This window comes from Hyalella azteca, unplaced genomic scaffold, assembly GCF_000764305.2.
Source record: "Hyalella azteca isolate HAZT.00-mixed unplaced genomic scaffold, Hazt_2.0.2 contig17769, whole genome shotgun sequence".
Lineage (NCBI taxonomy): Eukaryota > Metazoa > Arthropoda > Malacostraca > Amphipoda > Hyalellidae > Hyalella > Hyalella azteca.
Genome location: NW_025947540.1, coordinates 192,263 through 216,584, shown reverse-complemented (window position 1 = coordinate 216,584; position 24,322 = coordinate 192,263). Strand labels below are relative to the sequence as shown.

General features: G+C 36.3%; 2 protein-coding genes across 3 annotated transcripts; one reads left to right on the top strand and one right to left on the bottom strand.

The window, feature by feature from the left end:
- Window positions 1-216: 216 nt before the first annotated feature.
- Window positions 217-6,779, top strand: LOC108678466 (gastrula zinc finger protein XlCGF26.1-like). 2 transcript variants are annotated; one of them, XM_018166891.2, is made up of 4 exons: window positions 217-443; window positions 697-863; window positions 1,659-1,838; window positions 4,516-6,779. In XM_018166891.2, exons 2-4 carry the CDS (start codon window positions 699-701, stop codon window positions 6,166-6,168), a joined length of 1,998 nt encoding a protein of 665 aa, XP_018022380.1. In that variant the 5' UTR covers window positions 217-443; window positions 697-698; the 3' UTR covers window positions 6,169-6,779. The 2 variants fall into 2 exon arrangements, with proteins under 2 accessions (XP_018022380.1, XP_018022379.1); XM_018166890.2 differs by lacking the exon at window positions 217-443 and having other exon boundaries at window positions 512-863.
- A 3,355-nt stretch (window positions 6,780-10,134) lies between these two features.
- Window positions 10,135-15,603, bottom strand: LOC108678465 (zinc finger protein ZFAT-like). The gene is made up of 4 exons (XM_018166889.2): window positions 15,327-15,603; window positions 14,859-14,977; window positions 13,246-13,356; window positions 10,135-12,000 (listed from the first exon to the last, which is right to left on the bottom strand). Exons 1-4 carry the CDS (start codon window positions 15,601-15,603, stop codon window positions 10,939-10,941), a joined length of 1,569 nt encoding a protein of 522 aa, XP_018022378.2. The 3' UTR covers window positions 10,135-10,938.
- Between the last annotated feature and the right edge of the window lie 8,719 nt (window positions 15,604-24,322).

Sequence of the window (24,322 nt, the reverse complement as noted above, 5' to 3'; positions counted from 1 at the left end):
ACATGATCTGTGATTGGTTGGAGCTTGTTGATGTGCTGCCAAAAGCAATGTGGGTGATGTGGGGGGCCTTTTTTCAATAACATTTTTAAAATTGCAGGCAGTCGTCCAGAAAGATGATATTGTGGTGTCATATTTGAAAAAGCTGTCTTCGATATAGGAAATGTAAGGTTATAAAAAGAAATGTAAAGAAAAATTAATCTCTTTCTCTCTTATTTATAATAGTTACAGGCTATTTAGTCAATAAAATGATCAAAATACAAATGTGCTGCATTCATTAGTGTCAGTAATCTGTAATTCTCATATGTGATAATAGCTGGACATATACGGAAGGTTCCAGAGTTAAGCTACATTAATTTAGCAAAACAGCTGTCAGGGGAAGAGGTTGGAGTGCAGAGCAGAGCTGAAGCAGGAGATTTCTGGAACTTGAAGAGACAAATCCGATGGTAGGCCAAACAATATTTTTTAATATGTAGCAGACTACAAATCAGGCTTTTTCCTCTTGTTATTGCAGGCTTTTTTCCTCTTATTTAAAATGATAAATGATAGTTTGATCTCGGTTCAGATTTAGCGCAATAAAATAAGCCTGAATATATGGGAAATTACCAACTATAATTTTTTCTGTACTCAACATCATAAGTTTATGCAAAATTTAAATGCAGGCTTGTAATGAAATGCTTTGATGAATGCCTTTCTCAGTCATGGAAGCTACCAGTCAATCTCCAGTTCCCAAACTTGAAGCTAACCTCATAAAAGAAGAGTTTGGGGAAGAGATAGAAGAGATGGAAAATGTGGAAGAAATGCAAGACATAGAAGAGATGGAGGGGCTGCATCTTAAGAAGGAGCCATTCACATATGATGTTAAGGTAATATTTATAAGTAAATGTATAGACTCCGCTGAAATGACTAGTACCTTTTGACTCTTATTCTCATGTGTTTGTATTGATATTATATATTTACTATTGATTCATTATAAAAGTGAAACACAATCATTTAATAAATTCAATTGTAAACATTTGCATATAATTTATTTGGATTTGAAAAATTGTCTCAAATTATGTAGAAATACGCACTGTCAAACGGGGTAAAAAGGGACGGGCAGGCTAAATAGGGACGTGCGTCCCACATTTCGTAGAAATGTTGTAGCAGCTAAACTAATCTAATCTAAATATTGCAAAACTAAAAATAGTGGCATAAACTTCAACATTTTTACTATCTATTATGTATAAAGCTTGTCAAGAAATCATACATTTACTACCTCTGCTAAGGTCAGGAGCAAAAAAATATTTGCCATATCAAAAAATTTTACTTACATAAAAGTTGCACCCATGTGTCAGCTTGACAACGTAATTGACAGAATTTGCCTATCTCATTCCAAAAAAATATGGCAGCCATTTCCGCGCCACGGGGTAAAAAGGGACACCCCACGGGGTAATTAGGGACACCCTTAAAAATGCATTTTGACAGTATTCTTCCATTAGAAATCAATAAATAAAATCAAGTAGAATTGTAGAAACCAAATAATAAAATTGTAGAAATCAGTAATTGTAGAAATTGATCAATCAAGTAGAAATCAATTATAAAACTGTCATCTACTCTTATTTTTATTATATCTGCTCTTTCCATGAATATTTAAGAGATGTCTTGAACTATGCTGACAGGCTTTCATGTGTGAGCCTCCCAGCCCTGGCAGTGATGGCCTACCAGCCTCACCTTCCTTATCCTGCTTGCCGGTCAAGATGGAAATTAAAATTGAGGATAATGAACATGTATATAATGAGGATAATGAATATGAAGCGCCTCAACACATCTTGCCCATCTCTGCTGTTCCCGGATTAGTTGTGAGTAGTTTTGTATTGAATAAATGGGGAAAAAAATTTCAAACTGGTTGTGGCTAGTTCATTCCATACATGGGGAATAACCATTTATGGTGATAAAAAGTGGGACATAATAAGATGGTGCAACTCTACTACGCCCAAATGAAATCATGTAGATAGAATATGCAACTCGTTACAAGATGGCCTGGATGTGTGTGTGATTAATGCTTGGTTATCCAACAGACAATAGTGCAGTTGTCTGGAGAAACTGAATAATGTGCAAGAGTAGTATATCTTAGGATTGCCCATGTTTCTCATGTATAACCACCTGGAAAAGTTATACACAATAAATTGACCTTTAACAGGCAGTTTACCATATATGATCACTTGAAATAGTCTCACAAAAAGCCCCACCACGGCTTCCTGTTTGTTTTTTAGGCTTCCTTATCATGCCTCAGTCAACACTAATTATCTGACTTATCAGTCCATCCATAGCCCCACCACCTGCACTGTCCACAAATTAAAATATGAGCATTTAAATGAAGGTTTTGCCTTGGACATTGGAATTGACATGCTTTCCGCATTTTTTCAAATGGTGGAAATATAAATATATATTTAATTATTTCAGGTAACTAGATTAAATTGAATTAAATTAAATTGTTATTTTAATAATTTTTCATTTGCATAACTTGAGTTTTAATTATAAATAAAAATTTTGTGTTCTAACCTCATTTAATGAATTCTTCAAGTGCCATTTAAACCTTCAATGGGCAAAATTTTAAAAAATATGTACGAATAAATATTTTGTATAATACTTCTTACTTTCTTGAAATGTTTTCATAAAATTTTAATTTCTGGAAATTTCAATGCTTGCCCGCTAAAGGGTTAAATTGATTTAGGGAATAGTTTTGATAATTGTCCAAAGCAACAAGGCATAGTGGCAAACCACAGATTTTTTAGAATCAGTTCATTTTCAATTTCCTCATCCAAAGATTAAACCCAATTAATTTACTGTATATTGGATGATAATGCTGGTATCCATGATACAAAATGATGATGTGTATTGCCACCCAGGTAGACCAGACTACAACCTTGAGGATGGCAATGCTGTGCAAATGAGAGTATGACTATTGGCGCAATATACGTCATGACTTTCTGAAGTGCTACGTACTAAACATTCTGCTACTACTACTATCACTTGATTACTGTCATGCATGTTTGACTTAACCTATAGCCTCATGTATATAGTAGGGTAATTACCCTCCTAAGTTGAAAATGATCTTTACATTTAAGTTAATTTTCAATGCTGCTTGTATAAACATTGAAATGTGCGTAACAAATTGAAAATTTAATATTTTGATTATTTTTAAGTAGAATTTTGAAACTAAAAACACAATCACATTTATATTGTGAATTTTACCAAAGGTAGCACATTGTCATTCATTTATGTAACATGTTGATTTATAGAAAGCCCTTATTCAATATCAATTGAATAATAGGCTAACTTTCTAGAACTGAAAGTTGAATTCACTTGAAATGAATTCATTTACATCTGCTGCTCTGGTGCATTTTGCACAAGCCCATTCCTGTGAGTGTTTATAAAGATTTTCTTCAATGCTGAAAATCATGTTAGACACGACTGCATGATGCAAGTGAAAATCACATTAATAAACTGAGAAGTTTCATGAAAGTTTAGTTATGATCACTGAAATAGCTGAACAAATTTTTTTATATCATTTATGAAGACTGCTCAACGCTTTAGTTTTTCTTAATTCAATATGTTATGGAGGCAATGATATCTTTCTCTGTGTCAATGGTTTTTGCAAATCATTTTCTGTTGTTCACCACACATGTGTGCTGGTGAGTTAGTCATTAATCACAAACTTTGGGAAGTTTCTCCCATTGCATTTATGGTATTATATTGTTCCACTGTGTCGCTTTAACAATGTCCAGATATGCAGTAGGAAAAATGTGTTGTGCAAGGCTAAATTCTTGATTGAATGAAACATGAACATCCAACTTGAGAACTATTTGGAATATCGTCTCCATTGAGAGGATCTGCAAAGCTGTAATTGTATTCTGAATCATAGTTTTTATACAGTATCATCATAGTTTTTTATATAGTATCATCGTGATTTTCATTCTTAAAATGAATACTGCAAGCTTATATGGATTCCTGCTGGTTTTGAACTGTGATTAATCTTTCTTGGATCCACGAGTGTTGCTGCATTTTGGTTTACGTTTTCCAGCATTTGGAAATTTGCCACATTCATCCTGTTTACTCCTTTTCATTTAATTATTGTTGAATCCAAAGTTTCTTCTCATATTTGCCAATTTGAAACTTCTTACAGTTTGCCTCCGCATGATAAGATTAGGCTTTAACACTCATCTTAGGGATGACTAGTCTGGTCATTTTCATTGATTATGAAGAACCCTCTAAAGTCAATCTTTGCTTGTCCTTCATGGTTGAACCTAAATGTGCTCAGTTTTGGTACTGGACATTCAAATACATTAGATTTTTTATAACTATTTTATGTTTGTAAATGTGTTTGAACTATATTCTTTTTTGTAATGAGATTTATATGCACATTAATGCTGGAGCCAATGATCCACAAATCATGCCTTAGTAACAGTATAGGTAATTTTCTGCAAGTATTGTTTCTGAAGATAAATTATTGTTAACACTACCTTATGTCCTCAGGATGTCAAAAGATGGCCATCATCTGAGGAAGCTCTTGAAGTCGCTGGTGGCAGCGGTGGCCATGCTGGGGCATCCAGTTCCAAACAGCAACTGACAATCCAACATCAGCAGGAGGCCTCTCTAGATGATCATACTACCTCGCACCCATACTCATGCTCACAATGTGAATTTAGTTGCAGTTCTAAGCAGAAACTTCAGCAACATACTCGATTGGAGCATTCACAAAAGAAACCTTATCGCTGTCCTGAATGTGAAAAAGAGTTTCCCTTGAAACGAAGCTTCAATGGTCATATTTTATCCAAGCATCCTTCTATGGTGGAAAAACGTCATCACTGCCAACAATGTGAATATTCATGTGTAACTAAAAACCGCCTGAAAAATCACATTCTTTCCAATCATTCGGTGGAAAAGCCGTTTCGTTGCTCAGAGTGTGATTATTCATGCGTACATAAATGTATTCTAAAGAAGCATGTTCTTTCTAAGCATTCAGGGGAGAAACCCTTTTGCTGCTTGGAGTGCGATTATTCTTGTGTAGATAAATATGTTCTGAAGAAACATGTTTTTTCTAAGCATTCATTGGAAAAACCTCTTCGCTGCTTGCAGTGTGATTACTCATGTGTCAGAAAAATCAGTCTGGAGACCCATATTCTTTCTAAGCATATGTCAGAAAAACTTTTTCATTGTTCAGAGTGTGAATATTCTTCTGTAACTAAATATAATCTGAAGAATCATATTGCTGCCCATCATTCGTTGGAAAAGAATTTCCACTGCTCACAGTGTGAATATTCATGTGCCACTGAAAACCTTATGAAGAAACATGTTTTCTTTAAGCATCGAGCAGAGAAACCTTTCCGTTGCTCGCAGTGTCAGTATTCCAGTTTGTATAAGACAAAACTGAAGAACCATTTTCTTGCTAAGCATACGTCAGAGAAACCTCTTCGCTGCATGGAGTGTGAATATTCTTGTGTTTATGATACCAATATGAAGAACCACATTCTTTCTAAGCATTCAAATTCACTGCAAAAGCCTTTTAGATGCCCAAATTGTGAACACTCTTCTTCCTCAAAAACAAATTTGAAGATCCATATTATTTCAAAACATTCTTCGGAGAAGCCTCATCGCTGTTCAAAGTGTGAATATTCTTGTGCGGATAATAAAAAGTTAAAGTATCATTACCTTTATAAGCATTCTACAGAAAAGCCACATCGTTGCCAAGAGTGTGAATTTTCATGTGTCAGCAAATCTATTCTCCAGAGACATGTTATTTTTAAGCATTCATTGGAGAAGCCTAATCACTGCACACAGTGTGAATTTTCTTGTGTAGACAAAAGCAATCTCCAGAGACATATTCTCTCTAAGCATTCAACAGAAAAACCTCTTCACTGCCCCTTGTGTGAATATACATGTGTCGCAAAAATCCACCTTAAGTCGCATATTTTTTCCAAGCATTCAACGGTGAAGCCTTTCCAATGCTCGCAGTGTGAATATTCTTGTGTCACTAACACCCATCTTAAGTGTCATTTTCTTTCTAAACATGCACTGGAGAAGCCTTTCCGCTGTTCGGAGTGTGAATACACTTGTGTCTGGAGACGAAACTTAGCTCGACATGTCCAGAAAATGCACTCCAAAGAAAAATCAAGTCAGAACGTGTAAAATTACTTCAGTGAGTGAACATTATTTAAACATAATTTCTATCTTCCATTTTCCAGATGAGTTATTCACTCTGGATTGAGAGTGAAGAGCCAAATTTATACAAATTTCGTTCCCAAGTCTATTATTGCCCAAAGTTTTTGCGATGACTGTTGACATCGCTTGTACCGGAAATACTGGACATGAATTCACCTCTGAAATAGTATTTGGGATTAATTAATTTTCAATGCTTTTATTCGTTCATTTACAGGAAAACAATCTAGCAAGACCGCAACAGAAATGTATTTTATTAAGAAGCGTTCACTGTGCAAATAACATCTAGTTGTATGCTGATTATTTTCACTATTTCTAGGATTTATATGAAGAGATATTCATATTGGCTGCACGATATTGCATTTGTTGTGTTTTCAAAAGTGTACAGGGTTATTCTAAATGAATCCAATTTAAGACAATCGTATTTACTCAAGTATAAATTCAAAATTAATAATTTATACAGCAATTGAATGAGAAAGATTGGAATTTTTTTAACCCATTCGGAATTGGGCGGCGGTGGTAGTTGAATCAAGCAAACTTTTTGAATCAGTCACTTCCTGAGCGTTGTGTAGAACGCATAGGAAATGAAGATCTGGCTCTACACTTCTGGCCACCGAGATCACCTGAACTCACCCCATGTGACTATTTCTTAAGGAAGTGACTATTTGTCACTTTCCATGAGACTATTTCTTCTCACCCCACTACTTATTCATCAAGGAAGCCGTTTACGTCCCGCCTCTGCCAGCAACTCTGTTTACGTCCCGCCTCTACCAGCAACTCTGTTTAGGTCCCGCCTCTACCAGCAACTCTGTTCCGTTGAAAAGCGATAAAGCTGAAAGCGCTTGCATTAAGATCGTCAAGAATGTAAAATGTTCCTCTCTGGCATGACTTTGTGGATACCCGGAATAATTCGATAGCCTGGGAGCGATGTTCTTATCGGCCGAGGGTAGAGGAACAATACGTCGTTTTCTAAGGAAATATATCTTAAGTTTATAGGCATTTATTGTATATGCATAGAAGCAAGCAAAGTTTAGTATAAATAGCATAATAATAGTTTTAGTATAAATTTAGTATAATTACAAGTTCTTCTATGATTCATACCTCGCAAACATGCGCTCCTACTCCGTAGACGCCTGCTGGCGGCTCAGTAGAAACTTTCAATGTGGACTAGAAATATTATTAAACTATAGCTTCGACTAATCGTCGTAGTTGATTAAGAATTGAGAGTTTGGTTCTAATGGGATAACGGTGGGATTCAAAATTTTTTCAGTGTTCTATTTTTTTAATGTATTTGTAATTATATTTTGAGGGTGGAGGTGTTCTACCTTTTGCTGAATTATATTACATGTATACCGTGTTTCATTTTGACCCTCGTGCACCCTTATTGCCACGATGAATTCCTAGCGAAATTTTGTTCAAATTACAAAACAACGAAGAAAAATAAAGTAAAGTCATTCGATAAATACAGGCATGCGAGATTTTTATGAGCGAAATTTCTTATTTTTTGAGATTGCTGAAAGTTGCCATAGGATGTAGAATTTTGTAACAAGATTTGTTCTAAGCTTCAAATATTTAGGCGAATGAGTATTAGTGTCTGGCTGTAGCAGCGATTGTCCCACGTAGTCTGACCAGCAGCCTTTACGTTTATCGTGCAGTTATCCGAAAATAAATGTGTTGCGGCACATTTAATTAGCATACATATATTAAAAAAAGCCATGGTATCGTCCAGATTCATGATGCTGTATGAAAAGTGTTGGAAGTGAGCATTAAAAACATTGTCCAGTTAATTTTCCGAGTACTCATAAGCATCATTTCAATTACATACAATTTGAAACAAGAACCAAAACCATAAAGTAAAAACAGCGTTGTAACACATCCATGCAACAACATTTCTTCTCGCTTCGAGTCACCGACAAGTGGAGCAGCCTCCCTGAGAGCATCGTAGAAGCTCCGAGTATGAACATCTTCAAGAACGGACTAGACGAAGCTATGCAGGAGCATATGTTCAGTCTTAAAATGCCTAGCAAATTACGGACCAGGCAATAAGTCCAGACGAAGCTATGCAGGAGCATATGTTCAGTCTTAAAATGCCTAGCAAATTACGGACCAGGAAATAAGCTATCTCAATCAATCGTCAGCTATAGAAAGATCGGGTTCCAACGGCCGGATCCCTTGTGAATCAAGTCATGAAAAATTCAAGAATCGGTAACAGGCCATGGGCCTATTTCTTCAGTGCCGCCGACACTTCTATTCTATGACTCGAAATGTTGTACATCCTGGATAATTAACAGTATCAATCTACGATAACGTGGTTCTAATTGCCTCTTGCACGTCACTGCTATGAAAAAGCGTTTATTAAGGCGAGCCTGTCCATCTTTGAACAAAGAATACAAAGACTGTACATGATAACGAGTTTGACATCAATAGAAATGCAACAGTTCAGGGAGGCGATTAGGCTACGTCTTCGCTTCAAGGATAATAATGCCTACTGCACATCATAATGCGATAGTTGTGCTGGCTGTCTGCTACTCATGTATTAGCCTTGTTTGAGACAACCACAATACATCAATATGAGGGAGCGGCTCACAAAAACATGAAAAAAGCTGGTGTATACTTTATGACGTCATTATATTACATTTGTCAATGTAAACGACAAAACGTAACGCAATCTGCAAAGTGGTTTTGAACGTGTGAGATGGCACAATGCGTAAGATGTGATGCGGCACTGTGCCCTTTGAATGAAAATGCGTCAGTTTCGACAGCTGTGTATGAGAACAAAAGCACGATCAGTTTAGGTACAAGGGGCTGGTGACCTTCACAGTGTAGGAAATGTCGCGATATAATTTGTCACAGAAAGGATTCCTGCCTTGTATTAATATTAACCAGGGGCTGTGCTATCATAATTCGCTGAGTATATATAGAGTCCCAGTTCATGTAGCGGCCCAAGAACATAGCATTCCAAGTAGGCATGAATTACAAATGAGCTATCAGTGAAAACTGAAAACAAATTTAGACAAAAATATTTCTGGCACTCAGACTGGAACTACGAGTGTCCAACTTATATTATCTATATTACTTATATTATCTATATTATCGATAAACTTATTAAACAGCAGCAACATCATGTAATAAGAAATATAATAAATATCGACATTATTTCCGTAAGAAATATAATACAGGTACATATCAGCACTATGCAATAAACAATTCAGTACATACCAGCATTACTCAAAAAGAGTACAATACATATCAGTATTATGTAATAAGCGAAATAATACACATCAGCATTATTTTCTCCTGGTATTCGATCACGCTCCAACAAAGCATTAGTCAACGTTGGCGGGTATACCTTTATTGAGCTGTCATTATCAGGTAACGAAGCCACGGTCGAAATAATCTCCTTACATGTTATTGCAAGTCAGAACGGCTGATACGGCATTAAATCTTTTTGATACGCACACGTGCTGCAAATAGAGTAAGTATTGCACCAGAATATTATTATTAATTTATATTTATCTTATATTGCACCTTAAGATAAATTATAAAGAACTATGGAATGACTTTCTTGTATAAACCTCATGATTTAGCATGAGTATTAGGAAAGCGTACGTACGTTTTTAATCCCACTTCTAACTTCGATCTCGTCAATATCATGAAGCAATAGCAGTGTTATGGACACCCATCATTCTGAAGCTTTCAAACCGAACTACACTGCAGTCATCAACACCGAGGAAAAAGGTCTCGCTCATCACTAATCTCCTAAATATAAAGTCATTATTTAACTGCAAGATGCGGAAGGAGCAGCATTTGCTGCTCAGCAAGACGAAGGAAATGAATAACAAAAACAAAGACATTATTGCCATAAATGGTGACACCAAACCTTGCCCCGCTCGCACGAACGACAGAGAAGGCGAAGGTAAATAATCCCGCACAACAAGCAACGTTACAAAGAGCTTTACTTGAAGCTTACGACCAAGTCTGAGGCTTGGAGGTAGGAAAAGGATGAAGCTTTTCATTCAGTTCTTGGGTCAAAGTATTGAACTCTGTATAAATAACAGGTCGTTACAAGCTATAAATCTAATGCAAAGTAAACAATTATAAACATCCCAAGTAAATTCGGCTATCGAACAGAAGCAATTAGTACAGAATGGCAGTTCCTACACTTGAGTACTTACTCTAATAAGTAGTTCTGGTGCAATGAAGCAAAATACTTTAACTTTGAATGAAGTCAACTACTGTCGTGTTCAAAGTGGCGACGTTCACCTTCAGACAAATCTAATTTTTACTTTTAATTTCAAAAATATATATTTTATTAACAGAATCTTGAACGTAGATGCTACACACTCATACTGGAGCTCTAAAAAATAAAAATTGAAATGCAAAATCTAAGAAAATTTTAGACCAGCTACGATGCACGCCATCAGAACACGTAAGAGGCTATTTGCCACAATAAATAATAAGCCTTATAGGTTATTTTGAACGACAAACACAGTGGCTGCAAGTATACACAAATCTTCTTGATGTAGACATTTAACCTACATGTAGGCTATGTAGCCTACATGAATAGTCTACATGTAGGTATGTAGGCTATTACCTAGGATGATTCTACAGAGAGCAGCCAACTACATGGAAGATTAATAGCAGCTTCGTCATGATCAAAAAACTCAATATAACAATCATCTTACATATTGGGTGCTTCGAAGCATCAGTAAACAAGCAGTAGCACATAGTTTACCGTTGTTATAAACAATTCATTTGATTTGCAGCACTTAATGAATGTTTTGCCTCCTGGTGCTTGTTGAAGCGATACTTGGTAGCAGCAACATAATCACACAATTTGCATTTAAGTCCTTTTCCCAACCCATGCTTAGTTAACATGTGCACATTGAGGTGAGTTCTGTTAGCTGTGCTATGGTCACATAGCTCACATTGCAGCCGTTTTCCTATGCCGTGCACAGCAATACAATGCGCCTTTAGACCATGCCAGTGGATATCAACATGATCACACAACCTGCATTTTAATCCATTTCCTATGCCATGTTTAGAAAAAAGGTGCCTCTTGAGATTCCATTCTAAGGCAGTCTCATAATCACACAACTTGCAATGGAATCCATGTCCTACATTATGTTTGGAAAAAAGATGCCTTTTGAGATTCCATTCCGCGGCAGTTTCATAATCACACAAATTGCATTTGAGTGAAGTTCCTTTACCATGCTTGGAAAATATATGCACTCTGAGAGTCCTTTCCTTAGCTGTGGCATAGTCACACAAATTACAATAGAATCCAGTCCCCAATCCATGTTTAGAAAACATGTGTTGTTTCATAATCTTGTTATCAGCAGCAACATAGTCACATTTCTCACATGGCAACTGCTTCCCTAAACCATGTTTAGAACTTTGGTGGATTTTGAAATTGGCTTTTATAGCCGTGGCATAACTGCACAGTTCACATTTCAACCTATTTTCTGTGCTATGTTTATAAAGCATGTGAGCGCTAAGGTTCCACTTTGTTGAAGCAACATGATTACATAAATTGCATGAGAATAAATTTCCTTCACCATGCTTAAAAAAACGATGCATTTTGAGACTCTTTTTTGAATCAATGACATAGTCACAAGACTTGCACTTGAAATCATGCACAGCACGTTTGGAAAAATCATTTATTGCTACATGTAGATTGTTAGCAGCGACATGGCCGCCAGACTCCTCAGAAACAGACATTCCTTCACTGCTATTTAATTTCCCAGCAGCCTTTTGTTCTTCCTGACCAGCGTTGACCAGATCCTGGCATGACGTGTCAACCTGAAGAAGGAAAGCAAAAGCAGCTTCATGAATATATATTTCAGTTCAGGAAGATTACCCAAAATTGATGTAATTTACTTGCATAGTTGAATGAAGTACACATGTACATCAATATATAAATGAAGAATACATATTATGTATATCAATATAGGTATGTATGAAGTACCTGTACATGTGTATATCAATAGCTTGCTCAAACTGCAACTTAACTAAGAACTCAAAGGTAAGACAATGACAACTAACTTCACCATATTTTCAACGGAAAACTTCAGGAGAACATCTCCATTGTAAGTTCGAAAAATAAAAGTAATCCAAGTATAACCAATAGAAAAAAATTAAAATGCACAAAATGAGTATCAAAAAATCATCACTTGGCATCTTATTTTACAGGATAAAAAATCATAAAACTTTATGTTCTCCAAACAATTTCTTTTATTTTTTCTTCAACAGGATACCCAGCAATTAAGAAAAAGAAAAAATTGGTGCATACATTGGTCAAACTGTTAACAATGTGAAACAAAGGTATTTTACAATATTGATTAAATAAATATTGCAGCATCAATAAAAGTAGTAATAACTGTTGCATTGAAGCTAATGTGCATAATCTGGCTATAGACATGACATACACTCAGTAATTTAAAGGGACAAATTGTCCACATAGGAACACACACTTTCTTTAATTAGCATTGATTTGCCATTTGCCAGGCCTACTGAGTCAGGAAGACCCAAACAAAGTACAAATATGTACAAAGTTTCACTCATTTCTCTGGGTGCATGAAAGATAGATTGAGCTACACAGTAAAAACAAGACTCAGCCAAACCTTAATTAGGGAGTAAATTTTGAGCAAGCATGATAATATTATAACCAGTTCAATATTATTTAATTAACGTGAAACAAAGCATGTAAATATTTGTATAAGGTGGTACTCATAAATAAAAAGTTTTGCAGTCTATGCTCACTGGTTAATAGGTTAATGAACTTGGCAGAAGTCTATTGTATTTTTAACCACAGCCAGAGAATGAGTTAAAATTGGTACATAGGAAAACCAAAAAACTGAATTGGTTTTAAGTGTAGTTTTGAAAGTCAAAGTCAATGACACCCCAAATGCCTAGTGTCAAAGTCAATGACACCCCAAATGCCTAGTGTCAAAGTCAATGACACCCCAAATGCCTAGTGTAAATATTTATGATAAAACGCTTGCATCATAAAATAAAGTATTTGTTAAGAGCTGAAAAACAAGTAACCTGTCGGTCAGAAGCTGCACCAATGTTCTGCTTGGAGTCTTGGTGGGCGCCTCGGACCTCAACTTGAGCTTCCAGCTTGCATGGCGGGCACGGCAGGCGAGGAGGACTTCGCTGGTGATGATAATCAGGCATCAACCGTCATTAGTTGCCATATGATCCATTAACTTGATTATACCAAAATAATTGGATTGAAATGAAATAAATTTATACAATTCAAATAGGACTACCGGTACTACTATCATAAGCATGATATGAAGGCAATATATTAAATTCATGCATTATAAATAAAAATTTATTTGTACATATTCAAAGCCTGGCATTGGAAATATATACCTAGGTAGGGTCGTTTTGATAGCATACCCACAATACCAATTATGCTGGGATATAATATGGAGCTGAAAATTCATTCTTAGTGGTTGAATCATACAGTATTGTAAAACAAAGGGAGGGTAGCTTGGATTAAAATATATATTTTTGATTAAGTGAAAGAAATTAGCACTCTGGACCAATTCAACATCTCCTTTATTTGCTGTCAGGCAGGAAAGCCAAACACAATTAATTAATTAAAGGCCAAACACAAATAATTAATTAATTAAAGGCCAAACACAATTATTTAATTAAAGGCCAAACACAATTGATTAATTAATTAAAGTCCAAACACAATTAATTAATAAACTGCAGACTTGATCTGGTAGCCTATCCAGCAACTTCACCCTCAGCAGCACTGCAAGGTGGCACCAGGCTGCAGGCTGCTACAACTACACACACCTTATCCTAGCCAAGGTTCATTTCTATAAATTTATTATCTATGTGAAAAATATCCATTAGTGATTGGTTATTACCTATTTCCTTGTCATGTAGTAGCTAAGTAGGATTTACCAAAAGCCAACCTAAGTTTGCAGGGTTAACCTACATGAGGGATGTTAAGGGTGCATTTAATTTATGTAGTCATACTTTTATGGTCAGATATAAGTAGAAGGAGATTGAGGGTTTCATTTAGCCTCTAAAAATTTCCTAAACATTTTAATCTCTTACTGCCATGCCTGCCTTTTTGAGGAGACTTAAAATAATGAAGTGTAAGATGCATGACACTCTGATAATAGATTTTTAAGGGGAGCGTCTACCCTAAAATTGAAAATTTTCACTTTTTCGGTTTTCATACTAATTTTAAAGCTGACATTCTGCCCTATCCAACGGTACCACTGCCATCTCTCTACGTTGATTTATGATTTCACGTAAGCTACGACGAATCGATAGATATGGTCCTTACGCATCGAATGATATGCGTCTTGATGTTGTAGCTTGAAAATTCTAGGAGGAGATAGATTTCTACAGTACCCCCTTTTTTGGCCGTTTTCTAAGATTTTCACATTTTCTTTCATTTTTTTTGAAAAATTGACATGAATAAAAGCTGTCTATTTTTTGATTTTACATATGTGTACCAAGTTTCAAAGTGATCCGTCTGTAAATAGCCGAGATAATTTTTGGGGCAGACGCTCCCCTTAAACAAGAATTCACTCAGATTGAATTCAAAGAAGATGCTGTACATAAGGATTTATTAATACTTAAAGGTATTAAATGACCTATATAAGAAAAAAAATAAGATTGTTCACCTCATGTTCAGCCGTACAAAGCACTTCTGGCTTCACTGATTGTGCCACTTCCTCATCCTCAGGTTCCTCTTTGATGTAAATGGCTGATATTTTTGGAAGAGAAGATGAACCACAGGACTCTATGGGTAAATAGAAATTACATTAGTCAATATTTAATATATTTAGGGAACATTAGGAGGTAGTATTCATACATAACATTGCTAGTCCTAGAGTTCCCTACAGTAGATCTTTACTGTAGAGAATACAGTATGTTCCCTGGTAATTAATTAGTAGTTTCTTGCTAAAGACAAACACAAGTGAATTTTCTAAAATTGATACTTTGATTCAACTTGGCAGAATCCAATAAGATCTAATTAGGATTTCAGGTATTACAAATCTATTTAATATAAAAAAATACTGTAACATATTCATAATAAATCATAAAAAATTGATAATCACTTCATCTTGTTGGAGAGAATGGCAGCATACCTTCAGACTTGATGCTGCAAGCACCAACACACACATCACTGAGGCTCTGCTCAGCACAAGAGTCCCTGATGACTGCAGCATTTGGGACTTGGTGCAGCACCTTGTATGCTTTTATGTTATATGCCATGATGATATGATTGTTCTTAATTGAAGTTCTTATTAAACTTAAAAAAATCTCATATGAAAGTAAACATAACAGACAGTAATCGAGAAAGAAGTAGGTTTGCAAAGTTAGCTCTAAAATTAATTTTATCTGTAAAATAATTTCAATATTCATGCTATTACCACTGGAGAATTGCTGAATTTATTCACATATTGATGATGTCAGAGAGAACAAGAAATTTGGTTTTTGTTCAACATTCAACATTAACATTAACTTCTTACTCGTGGCCTCGTTCACTACCTACACTAGTCTTCTCTCTGCAGCCAACCCGCAAGCAACTCATTGAAATACCCTAAACAAACAATTATCTCAAATTTCAAAAAAATTCCTCAAAAGAAATTTAGATACATGACATAGGGTGATTCACAGGAACTTTCCAATTTGAAAGCTTGATAAGAAAACAATTAGTATAGATATAATCACAATATGAATTCAATTGAAAAGACATTACCTGAATTTTTGTATCACTCACTACAGTAGTAGTTTTAAAGAAGACATTGGACAAATGATGGCCCTATTGTCATTGAAATAAGATAGTTGATTTTCAACGTTCTGTTCTACTCGCAGAACTTCATGGCGGCAGAAGCATATTGACAACCTGATCTTTAGCCGGCCTGATCCCCTACTTTGGTTTTGTGTGATCTTTTATGGGGTTATCTTAAATCAATTGTTTATGATGACTGTCCAAGTACCCTACCTCATTTGAAGAACAACATATGCCAAGCCATCACCAATATACCTGCAAATATGCTTCAGCAAGTTGAACAGAACTTCAAGAATTTAAATACCAAAAATTCTTTAAATGGGTTCTATAAGTAAACCAGTGAAGTATCAGGGATACCAGCATTATCATACAGAAGATATTGACTTAAATCTTGAGTTGACAATGGAATTAAATAAAATATAATAATAATAATAGCGGTTTCAGCGTTTATTAGGCCGTGGGCCTGTCGCCGATTCTTAACATCGCAGAACATTCACAGCATTTTGCGGTCTCGAAATCGCAACTCGCTGCTACAATTCTGCTGTGCTTAACCGCCCGGCCTCCTCGCCGATTCTGACCAGGAAACTGGCGCACAGAGCTAGGATCGAACCCGCGCATCTCTGCGCCAATATCTTGGTACTCTGAACTTTAACCACTGGGCCACCCTTGGTTAAAACTACTTTTTTACTACTTTTAAAAAACTACTTTTTAAAGACAACACTTCTAAAGAATCTAGTGTCTTTGATGTTACACATGTTGTAGTGGTAAGCATTTATACGTTATTAATTTTCTGACAGATTTTGTTTGTTTATTTACATTTTAATTTTACATATGATTTTAGTTTAGAGATATTCATAGCCTAAATCCAGAGAATAGGTTTTACTAATGGCCATTACTGTCCCGGAACCCACAATGGCAAGGTGTGTATACGTGTCGTGTATGTTAGCATTTGAGAATACTCTGCGTGCCATCCGGTCTTAACGAAAACTTTGGCGGGACATAAAAATTTGGATCAAAATGAATAAGTTTATTCAAGGATTTCAGGCCGTTGTTTGCTTCGCTTAATTGCATTTTGGAAGAAACTCATAAAGCTGTTGGAGAACATGCAGGTCCCGCCAACTTCGTTCAACGAAGTGCCAATCATGATATGAATGATGGATACATACGAGTCACATCACCTTAGGAGAAAAATCAGAGCAAAATTCATCAATTTTAGGCCCTTCGTCTTTATTATAATATCAGGCCGCGAAGCTGCTTAGGATCTCAACAAAACACCTTCACTGACACAGCAATGCACGTATTCGCTGCCAGACTTACGGTGTACGAATTGGATATCAGTCGTGGCGGAGGGCAGTTCACATGGAGTGTCACAGAAGCAGATGTAAGTCAACAGTCTCCGGGGCGGCTGGCGTAGCGGGCTTTAGGTCTCCATTGGAATTTCACAGATGAAGCAGCAACTAAATAGTTGAGTGGGACCCATGATGATTAGTTCTGATACGTGCAAGATGGGGTCCACGGGAAAACTGTGACATCCAAGAGAAGCTGTAGCCGAGTGACTTGCAAGTTTGTCTTCACTTCTCCAAATATGCTCCTTTTTCTTAGAAAAGTTGATTAGAAGTGCGGATGAAGAATATATACATTGCCATACCAGGAAGGTGTTTTGTTTCGAATGAAATTTAAATTTACTTCAGCTAAGTAATTTATAGATCAAGTTTATTTTGCAGTCAATTTTTTTTATGCCCCCATGAAGGTTCCCTCAAATATCAAGATATTTTATAGGTCTGTCATTATTCAGCGTACATATATTCTAGTAAGGTATTGTATATATTGATCAGTGTATACGTACTCTATATTTTAGTGATCCATTTTGTGTTATCTTTTATTTATTTTAGTTCTGTTATTTCTTACCAGGAGTCTGGATTGTGAATCAAGTTTGTTAAGGGGAGCGTCTGGTCAAAATTTTTTAATTTTGGCTTTTCCGGTTTTTAATCTTGTCTTAAAGCTGACATTCTGCTCTATTCAACGGTACCAAAATCATTTCTGTAAGTTGATTTATGCGTTCACGACAGATCGCGAAAGGGTGGGGGGTGGTGGAGTTCTTTCACATTTAGGATAGTCAATGAGACATATACCATTCAATGCGCAACAAAATTATCTACAACGGAACACAGGCGTTGTTCTAATTTCGTTACAGTTTGGATTTTATTCCGCAAAAACGGGGGTGGCGGGGGGGGGGGAAATTGAAAAATTTTCCAAAAATTCATGAAAAATGCTCCCACACCCATAAAGATGAGAAATCCTAAAAACCGTCATGTTCTGTTTTAGATATGGTCTTTACACATCGAATGATATGTGTCTCGATGTTGTAGCTTGAAAATCCTGGGAGGAGATAGATTTCTACGGTACCCCCCTTTTTGGCCGTTTTCTAAAAATTTCACGTTTTCTTTCATTTTTTTCGAAAAATTTACACAAACAAAAATGTCTTAGAATTTTGTTTTACATATGTGTACCAAGTTTCAGAGTGATCCGTCCGTAAATAGCCGAGATAAATTTTACCCCAGACGCTCCCCTTAAATAAACTGGATATACACTACCTATGAATAAAGTGGCACATTATTAGCCGAGGAGATATACAATTGAGAATCTGGGGCGGGTCCCTTACAATGTACAATGAATTTTACATTTCATTTTAAAATATTAAGAACAATTAGTTTTCAAAATTTTTTAATATAAAAAATTGTTACTATAATTTTCAAAATTATTCATTCTGTCAACTGATTCATGCATTGTCTCTGACTTTATGCAAGTGTGGAAAATTTCAGATCACTTGGAGAGGTATGTGTGTTAAACATTGAATATAAGATTTGTAGCACACAAAATGATTTTATTTTTTTTTTAATATTGAAATTTTTTTCAATTTTTTAAATTATTTATCATTATCTCTGACTTTATGCAAGTGTGCAAAATTTCAGATTGATTGGACAGGTAGTGTGTTAAATACTGATTAAAAGATTTATAGCAGACAGACAAGAAGTGAAGTTAAAGAGAAGTGTTGTAAAAATATCTGGTTTGCCAATATGGCTCAAGTTTTTATATATTTAATAAAAATGGCTCCATGCTTCATATTAAAACATCATTTAAAATGACATTTAGAAATATTTTTAGGGAAGGAATTAAAATTTTTTCAAATGTTTGAAGAACTACCTAATCAAAAGAACTAAAAAGAATTAAGGAAGGCATAATTCATCAATATCGCATCTTTAAAATGGCCGGCGACGCTTTGGGCTTAAAAATCCATATATTGCCGACGCTGCATCCACCCTCTGCATAGTGGGTACCTACTTCTGTGGTTGGTCTGTCTCAGACTCTCAGTATAGTAAAAAAAAAATGTATGTCATACAAACAAATTTCACTGGAAAAAAATGCAGACAAGTGTTGGCTGTAGAACTTTATTGACAGAATTTGCATTCCTCAATTGAAAACAAAATATCAAAATGACAGCCATTTCTGCCAGATGGACCATGGCCCATGGGGTAGGATAAACGCTATATATTCCGACACTTTAACTTATTATACCTAGGACTCAAAAATGAACTTTAGGGAGAGTCCAAAAAAACTCTCTGCTTTGCTACCTACTTGGTCACTAAAATATTCCTTTCTGTTTCAGCCTTTCAGGTACTGTCAAACGGAGTAATAAGCAGTGGTGGGCACAGTTCCGCTTATCCGCTAATTAGCGAAGCTAACTTTTTAAAAACGAAAAGATGGGTATGCCCCCAGCCCCATGGTTGAACTACTAACTACATAACTATGGCCAGGGTATGACCCTGGCCGGGTCGACTGCCGAAGACCACAGTCCACAACTGCCCTGGATGTAATGGACTATCATGATTCCTGCCTTCCGGAACGTAGCCTTCAACACTTCAAGCCGTCCGTATCTNCTCACGACTCACTGCTCCAAATTCTGCTGTGCTTAACTGCCCGGCCTCCTCGCCGATTCAGGAGTACCTAGATTGGCGCCGAGAGGCGTGTGTTCGATACCGGCTCTGTGCGCCAGTTTCTGGCTGAACTGTAACCACTGGGCCACTGTGGTTAGGTGTCGAAGGAGTGGGCCTGTGTGGTTACGTGTTTGGGTCGAAGGAGCTCAATCCAAACCAAAGTGTGGGCTATGCACTGCCAAATAGTGCCAATACGCGGGCGAAGATCCTAAGCATGTGCTGTGGCTTTAATTTGACATGAGACTGAGTTCAAAATAAAAGTGTGCATTTCACTTACAAATTATCGTTCAGTAATCCTTGCAGAGCTAAGCAGCATGTGTATAAAACCACCCAGGTTGTAACGTCGAGCATGCACTCTGAGTGCGTAAAATGACTCGGTTACTGCGTTAATCAGCTATTTCTCCAAATTGACACTCTGATTTAAATTAATTTTTTTATTTATTTTTTAAAACTATGATATTCGAGTCGAAAGTTCAAGCTGATGAACTTGGAAGAGCCCGGCATACAGGTAGAAATTTTCACGACTCTATGTACAATTGTCAAAAAATTTAAGTATTCTTGAAATAAAACAGAGCATTCGAAACTGAAACTGTCCTACTAGAGAAATTATTCTTCTAAGAAGTTTCAGCATTTTTTTACTATTTTCTTTTCTCTTTCAGCACAACAAATAGTTTACACAACAATGTTACTTGAATTATTATGATCATATAAAGCAGTGGTTATTGCCTCTACGAACTCGATCGACGAAGAACCCCTATTTTCGACTCAATGCAAAACCGAAAGAATAGTTGCTAAATCGTTCCCATTAGCAATAAGCTCAATCTAATGTTTAATTGAAAAATTATAATATCAATTATTTTTCACTAGCAAAAACTGATAATTTACAATTGATCGTGCAGGATAGAAATTTCGCCCTATAACGACTAAAGTGCTCGTACTCGTCAATGGTTCGTGCCTTGAGCTGAAATAGTTTAGCATTTATTTTTTTAATAAAAAAAAGAACTTTATGACGACTTTAATTCATTTTATCTACTTGCACGAAACCAATCAATTGACATTGATATCTCAATACCCATTTCAAAGATTATGATGAGGAATGCAATTGGTTCGTAATCCGTAATAGTAAATTGAGACAACACTCTAATGGATATTTTTGCAAATTTTTATTATAGTAATCAGTGCTAGAAAATATGACGACATGCAGAAAAATGTCGCCCTCCATATCCGATTTGGAAATGTGCTCATGAACAGGAATGTATGAGGAATTTCCTAAAATAAAGATGGTAGTGACAACATTTCAAGCGGTTGTTTATTCTTCATATCATCGTTAGTAACTTCGCATTATGCCCCGGACGTCTCACATTACATCAAAATTAAATAAAATTAACAATTATCATGGGTTTCAAAGTTTTCCAATTTTTTTATACTGTAAGTTGTAGAGTGCAAAAGTTTGTAGAACTTTAAAACCAGACCATTATACTACAGTAAAATATTGTCGATGAAATATTTCAGACATTTTATTGGGCGACAGTAGGTACAGTACGGTAATGCGTGGTCAGCATCTTGGGTCATTACAGCAAACTATCGAGGCACAAGCGTACGACCAGGAGCAGCATGGTGCTTGGCAAGGGCTAAGCAATACCGGGCCTTGACGGCAGCACGGTAGCACGGGTGCTGTTGTTATCTGAGGTCCGCAGGTTCCATATTGGTTTGTGATGGTTAACTCATCCATGGTACTTCTGCGTCGGGCGCCTTGACGGTAATCCGTAGTCAAAATTCCCAGGCAATTACTTGAGTTGCAAAATGGAGGAGAAAATTTACAATTTTGCTGGTACTACAGATTGCATGCACATCTAGGCCCAACTGCACATCTAGGGCCGTAAAGCTCAAGTCCATTCGTCTAACTTTGATCAAAATGCTGCTTTTCCGTTTTTAGTATGGTCAGGAATTTGGTGTCCGGGCTTCGAAACGGCAGAACCTGTAGTCGCTTGAGAGGACCGTGAGCTGTGGTCGGACGTCAATGTCGAGGGTGATTGGTTCTCCTGAACGACCGATCTCGCGTTTCTCCTGAACGACCGATCGGTAGGTTCTCGCGTTTGCGACGGGAGTTATTTTTCCATGGCTTTTCTAAGTTTCTTCTTGTCGGACATTTTGGATTAATATATTTTTTTTAGTGCTCCATCATCACGTCAATCATTCCTTACGACAGCTTTTCTTTTATATCACTGTCAACAAGAAGTGCTCTCCTGTGCATCCTGGATACATTGCTGCTTCTGGGTGTACTGGTACATGAAATTTATGCAAAGAATGACGAGTTTCTAAACTCTTTAATAAAATATCCGGAGGAATAAATTATAAATTTTTCAAAATTCATGAGAGAAATAGCCAGAGTGTCCGCCGTGAGTGAGTAACGGAGCGTGCCTTCCTCTGACAGTCACTCATGGTCAACGCATTTTTCCACTTATAAACTACAAATTTAGATGAAAATTAGCAAGTGTCAAGAATTAGCAAGAAGTACTCAAGATTTCAAACTTCTTTCAGAAACATGGTAGACGATAGGTGGCCGTCCAAAAATTGTCGCTCATGATACGGCCATAATTTCGAGCCTAGTTCACCAGGCTCGAAGCAGTGCCTGGCTTGCGTGGAACATAGATGACACTAAAGATTATTGTTGGGGACTTATCAATAAGTAGGCTTTCAGTGACCCCAGACATATGACCAATGATCGCAAATAAAGGATAAATCAAGATGATAAATGAAGAACCATAATACTAAATGAATGATAAATAAAAGAAAACAAATCATAAAACTATAAACCATGTGTCTTGCAAGCCCTTGCCTATTAATTCGTAATCATGTCCCATAGGTTCGGAGCCCCGCTGAATAAGCACGAAGAAATACAAATTAATGACTTGAAATAACGTAACACTAACGAATGAATATAACACACATAAATAATTAAGTAATGTAAACAATAATATTCAATATCACCAGAAAAGCCACCACTACATCAAAATGGAAGATTAACACAATAAACAATGCAAGTACTAAACTCTGTGGTGGATCACATAGCAATGACAAGGTGCATGGCGGGTCTACACGAGGTCACGTAACCGAAATGACAGTGCATGTAACCCAGCTATTGATGAAATTATTATATTGAAATGCGTTTCCTAACAATAGAAGTTGATTATTAATAGTCGCTTTGTGCCACTTCCAATCAACATGATTACACAGAGTTTGAAATTAGTATCGATCTAAGTGTGAGAACTATTAGCACATTTTATCGTTCAGTTACCAAGAATATAATAGCATTGATAACGTCAAGTAAATTCACAATTTTTTAAACGAAAACGTGAGGAAAAGTTGTAAACGTATTTTTGGTGAGGACATACATGATGAATTTAAGTGGCGTATTCCCTGCATTGAAATTTTTGGTGAGCTTGAGATTTAAGCAAAATAATGATGTAAGTTATCGTTTAGTTAGCGACATTACGGTAATCTTGATGAAGTTTATTATTTGAAATTTCAAAGTTGGCGCATGTTTATACAGATGCTGCTTAGCTCTACAAGGATTCCTTAACGATAATTTGTAAGTGAAATGCACACTTTTATTTTGAACTCAGTCTCATGTCAGATTAAAGCCACAGCGCATGCTTAGGATCTTCGACCGCGCACTGGCAGAGGATAGCCCACATTTCACACATTTCGAAGCAGAAATAAGTGCTTGCTCGACTAAGTTTAGTATATGAAATGCATTTACCATGAAATATTCAAATGCATTCAATTTAGATGTAACAAAAGGAATTTGAATTAAAAGCTTTATGATACATTGAGAAAACGCAAAAATAGTGTGAATTCAACTAATTTTACTTGACTAAATTTGAATTTATTCCTGGAATAAAACCAATATTAGTAAAAACTTTTAAATCAGTGGTTCTCAAACCTTTTCAGGCTGGCGCCCCCTTTGGCTCCCCAGTGAATCTCTAGCGCCTCCCCCCCCGACAGACATATAAAAACAAACGCCTCTTTCTAGATATTTAGTACGCTGCAATTTTAAAAGAGAAAGGTTAAACACAAATGTATATTTACAAATAGAACCCCTTTTAGTAAACCAATATATTTTCTTACAGTATTAACTGTTTCAGCACTAGAAATTCGAGACGACTCGGACAACTTTATGGCCGGACTCGTGGCCGGTCTCGCGGCCAATCTCCAAATTTAGTGACCAAGGAATATCTTCCTAACTAATGAACGCATCACTGCTCTTATGTAACTAATATTTCTATTACGCGCTTCAATTTATATACACTTCACCTGCAGCCACGTACTCGTGCCACGCAATCCACTTCAC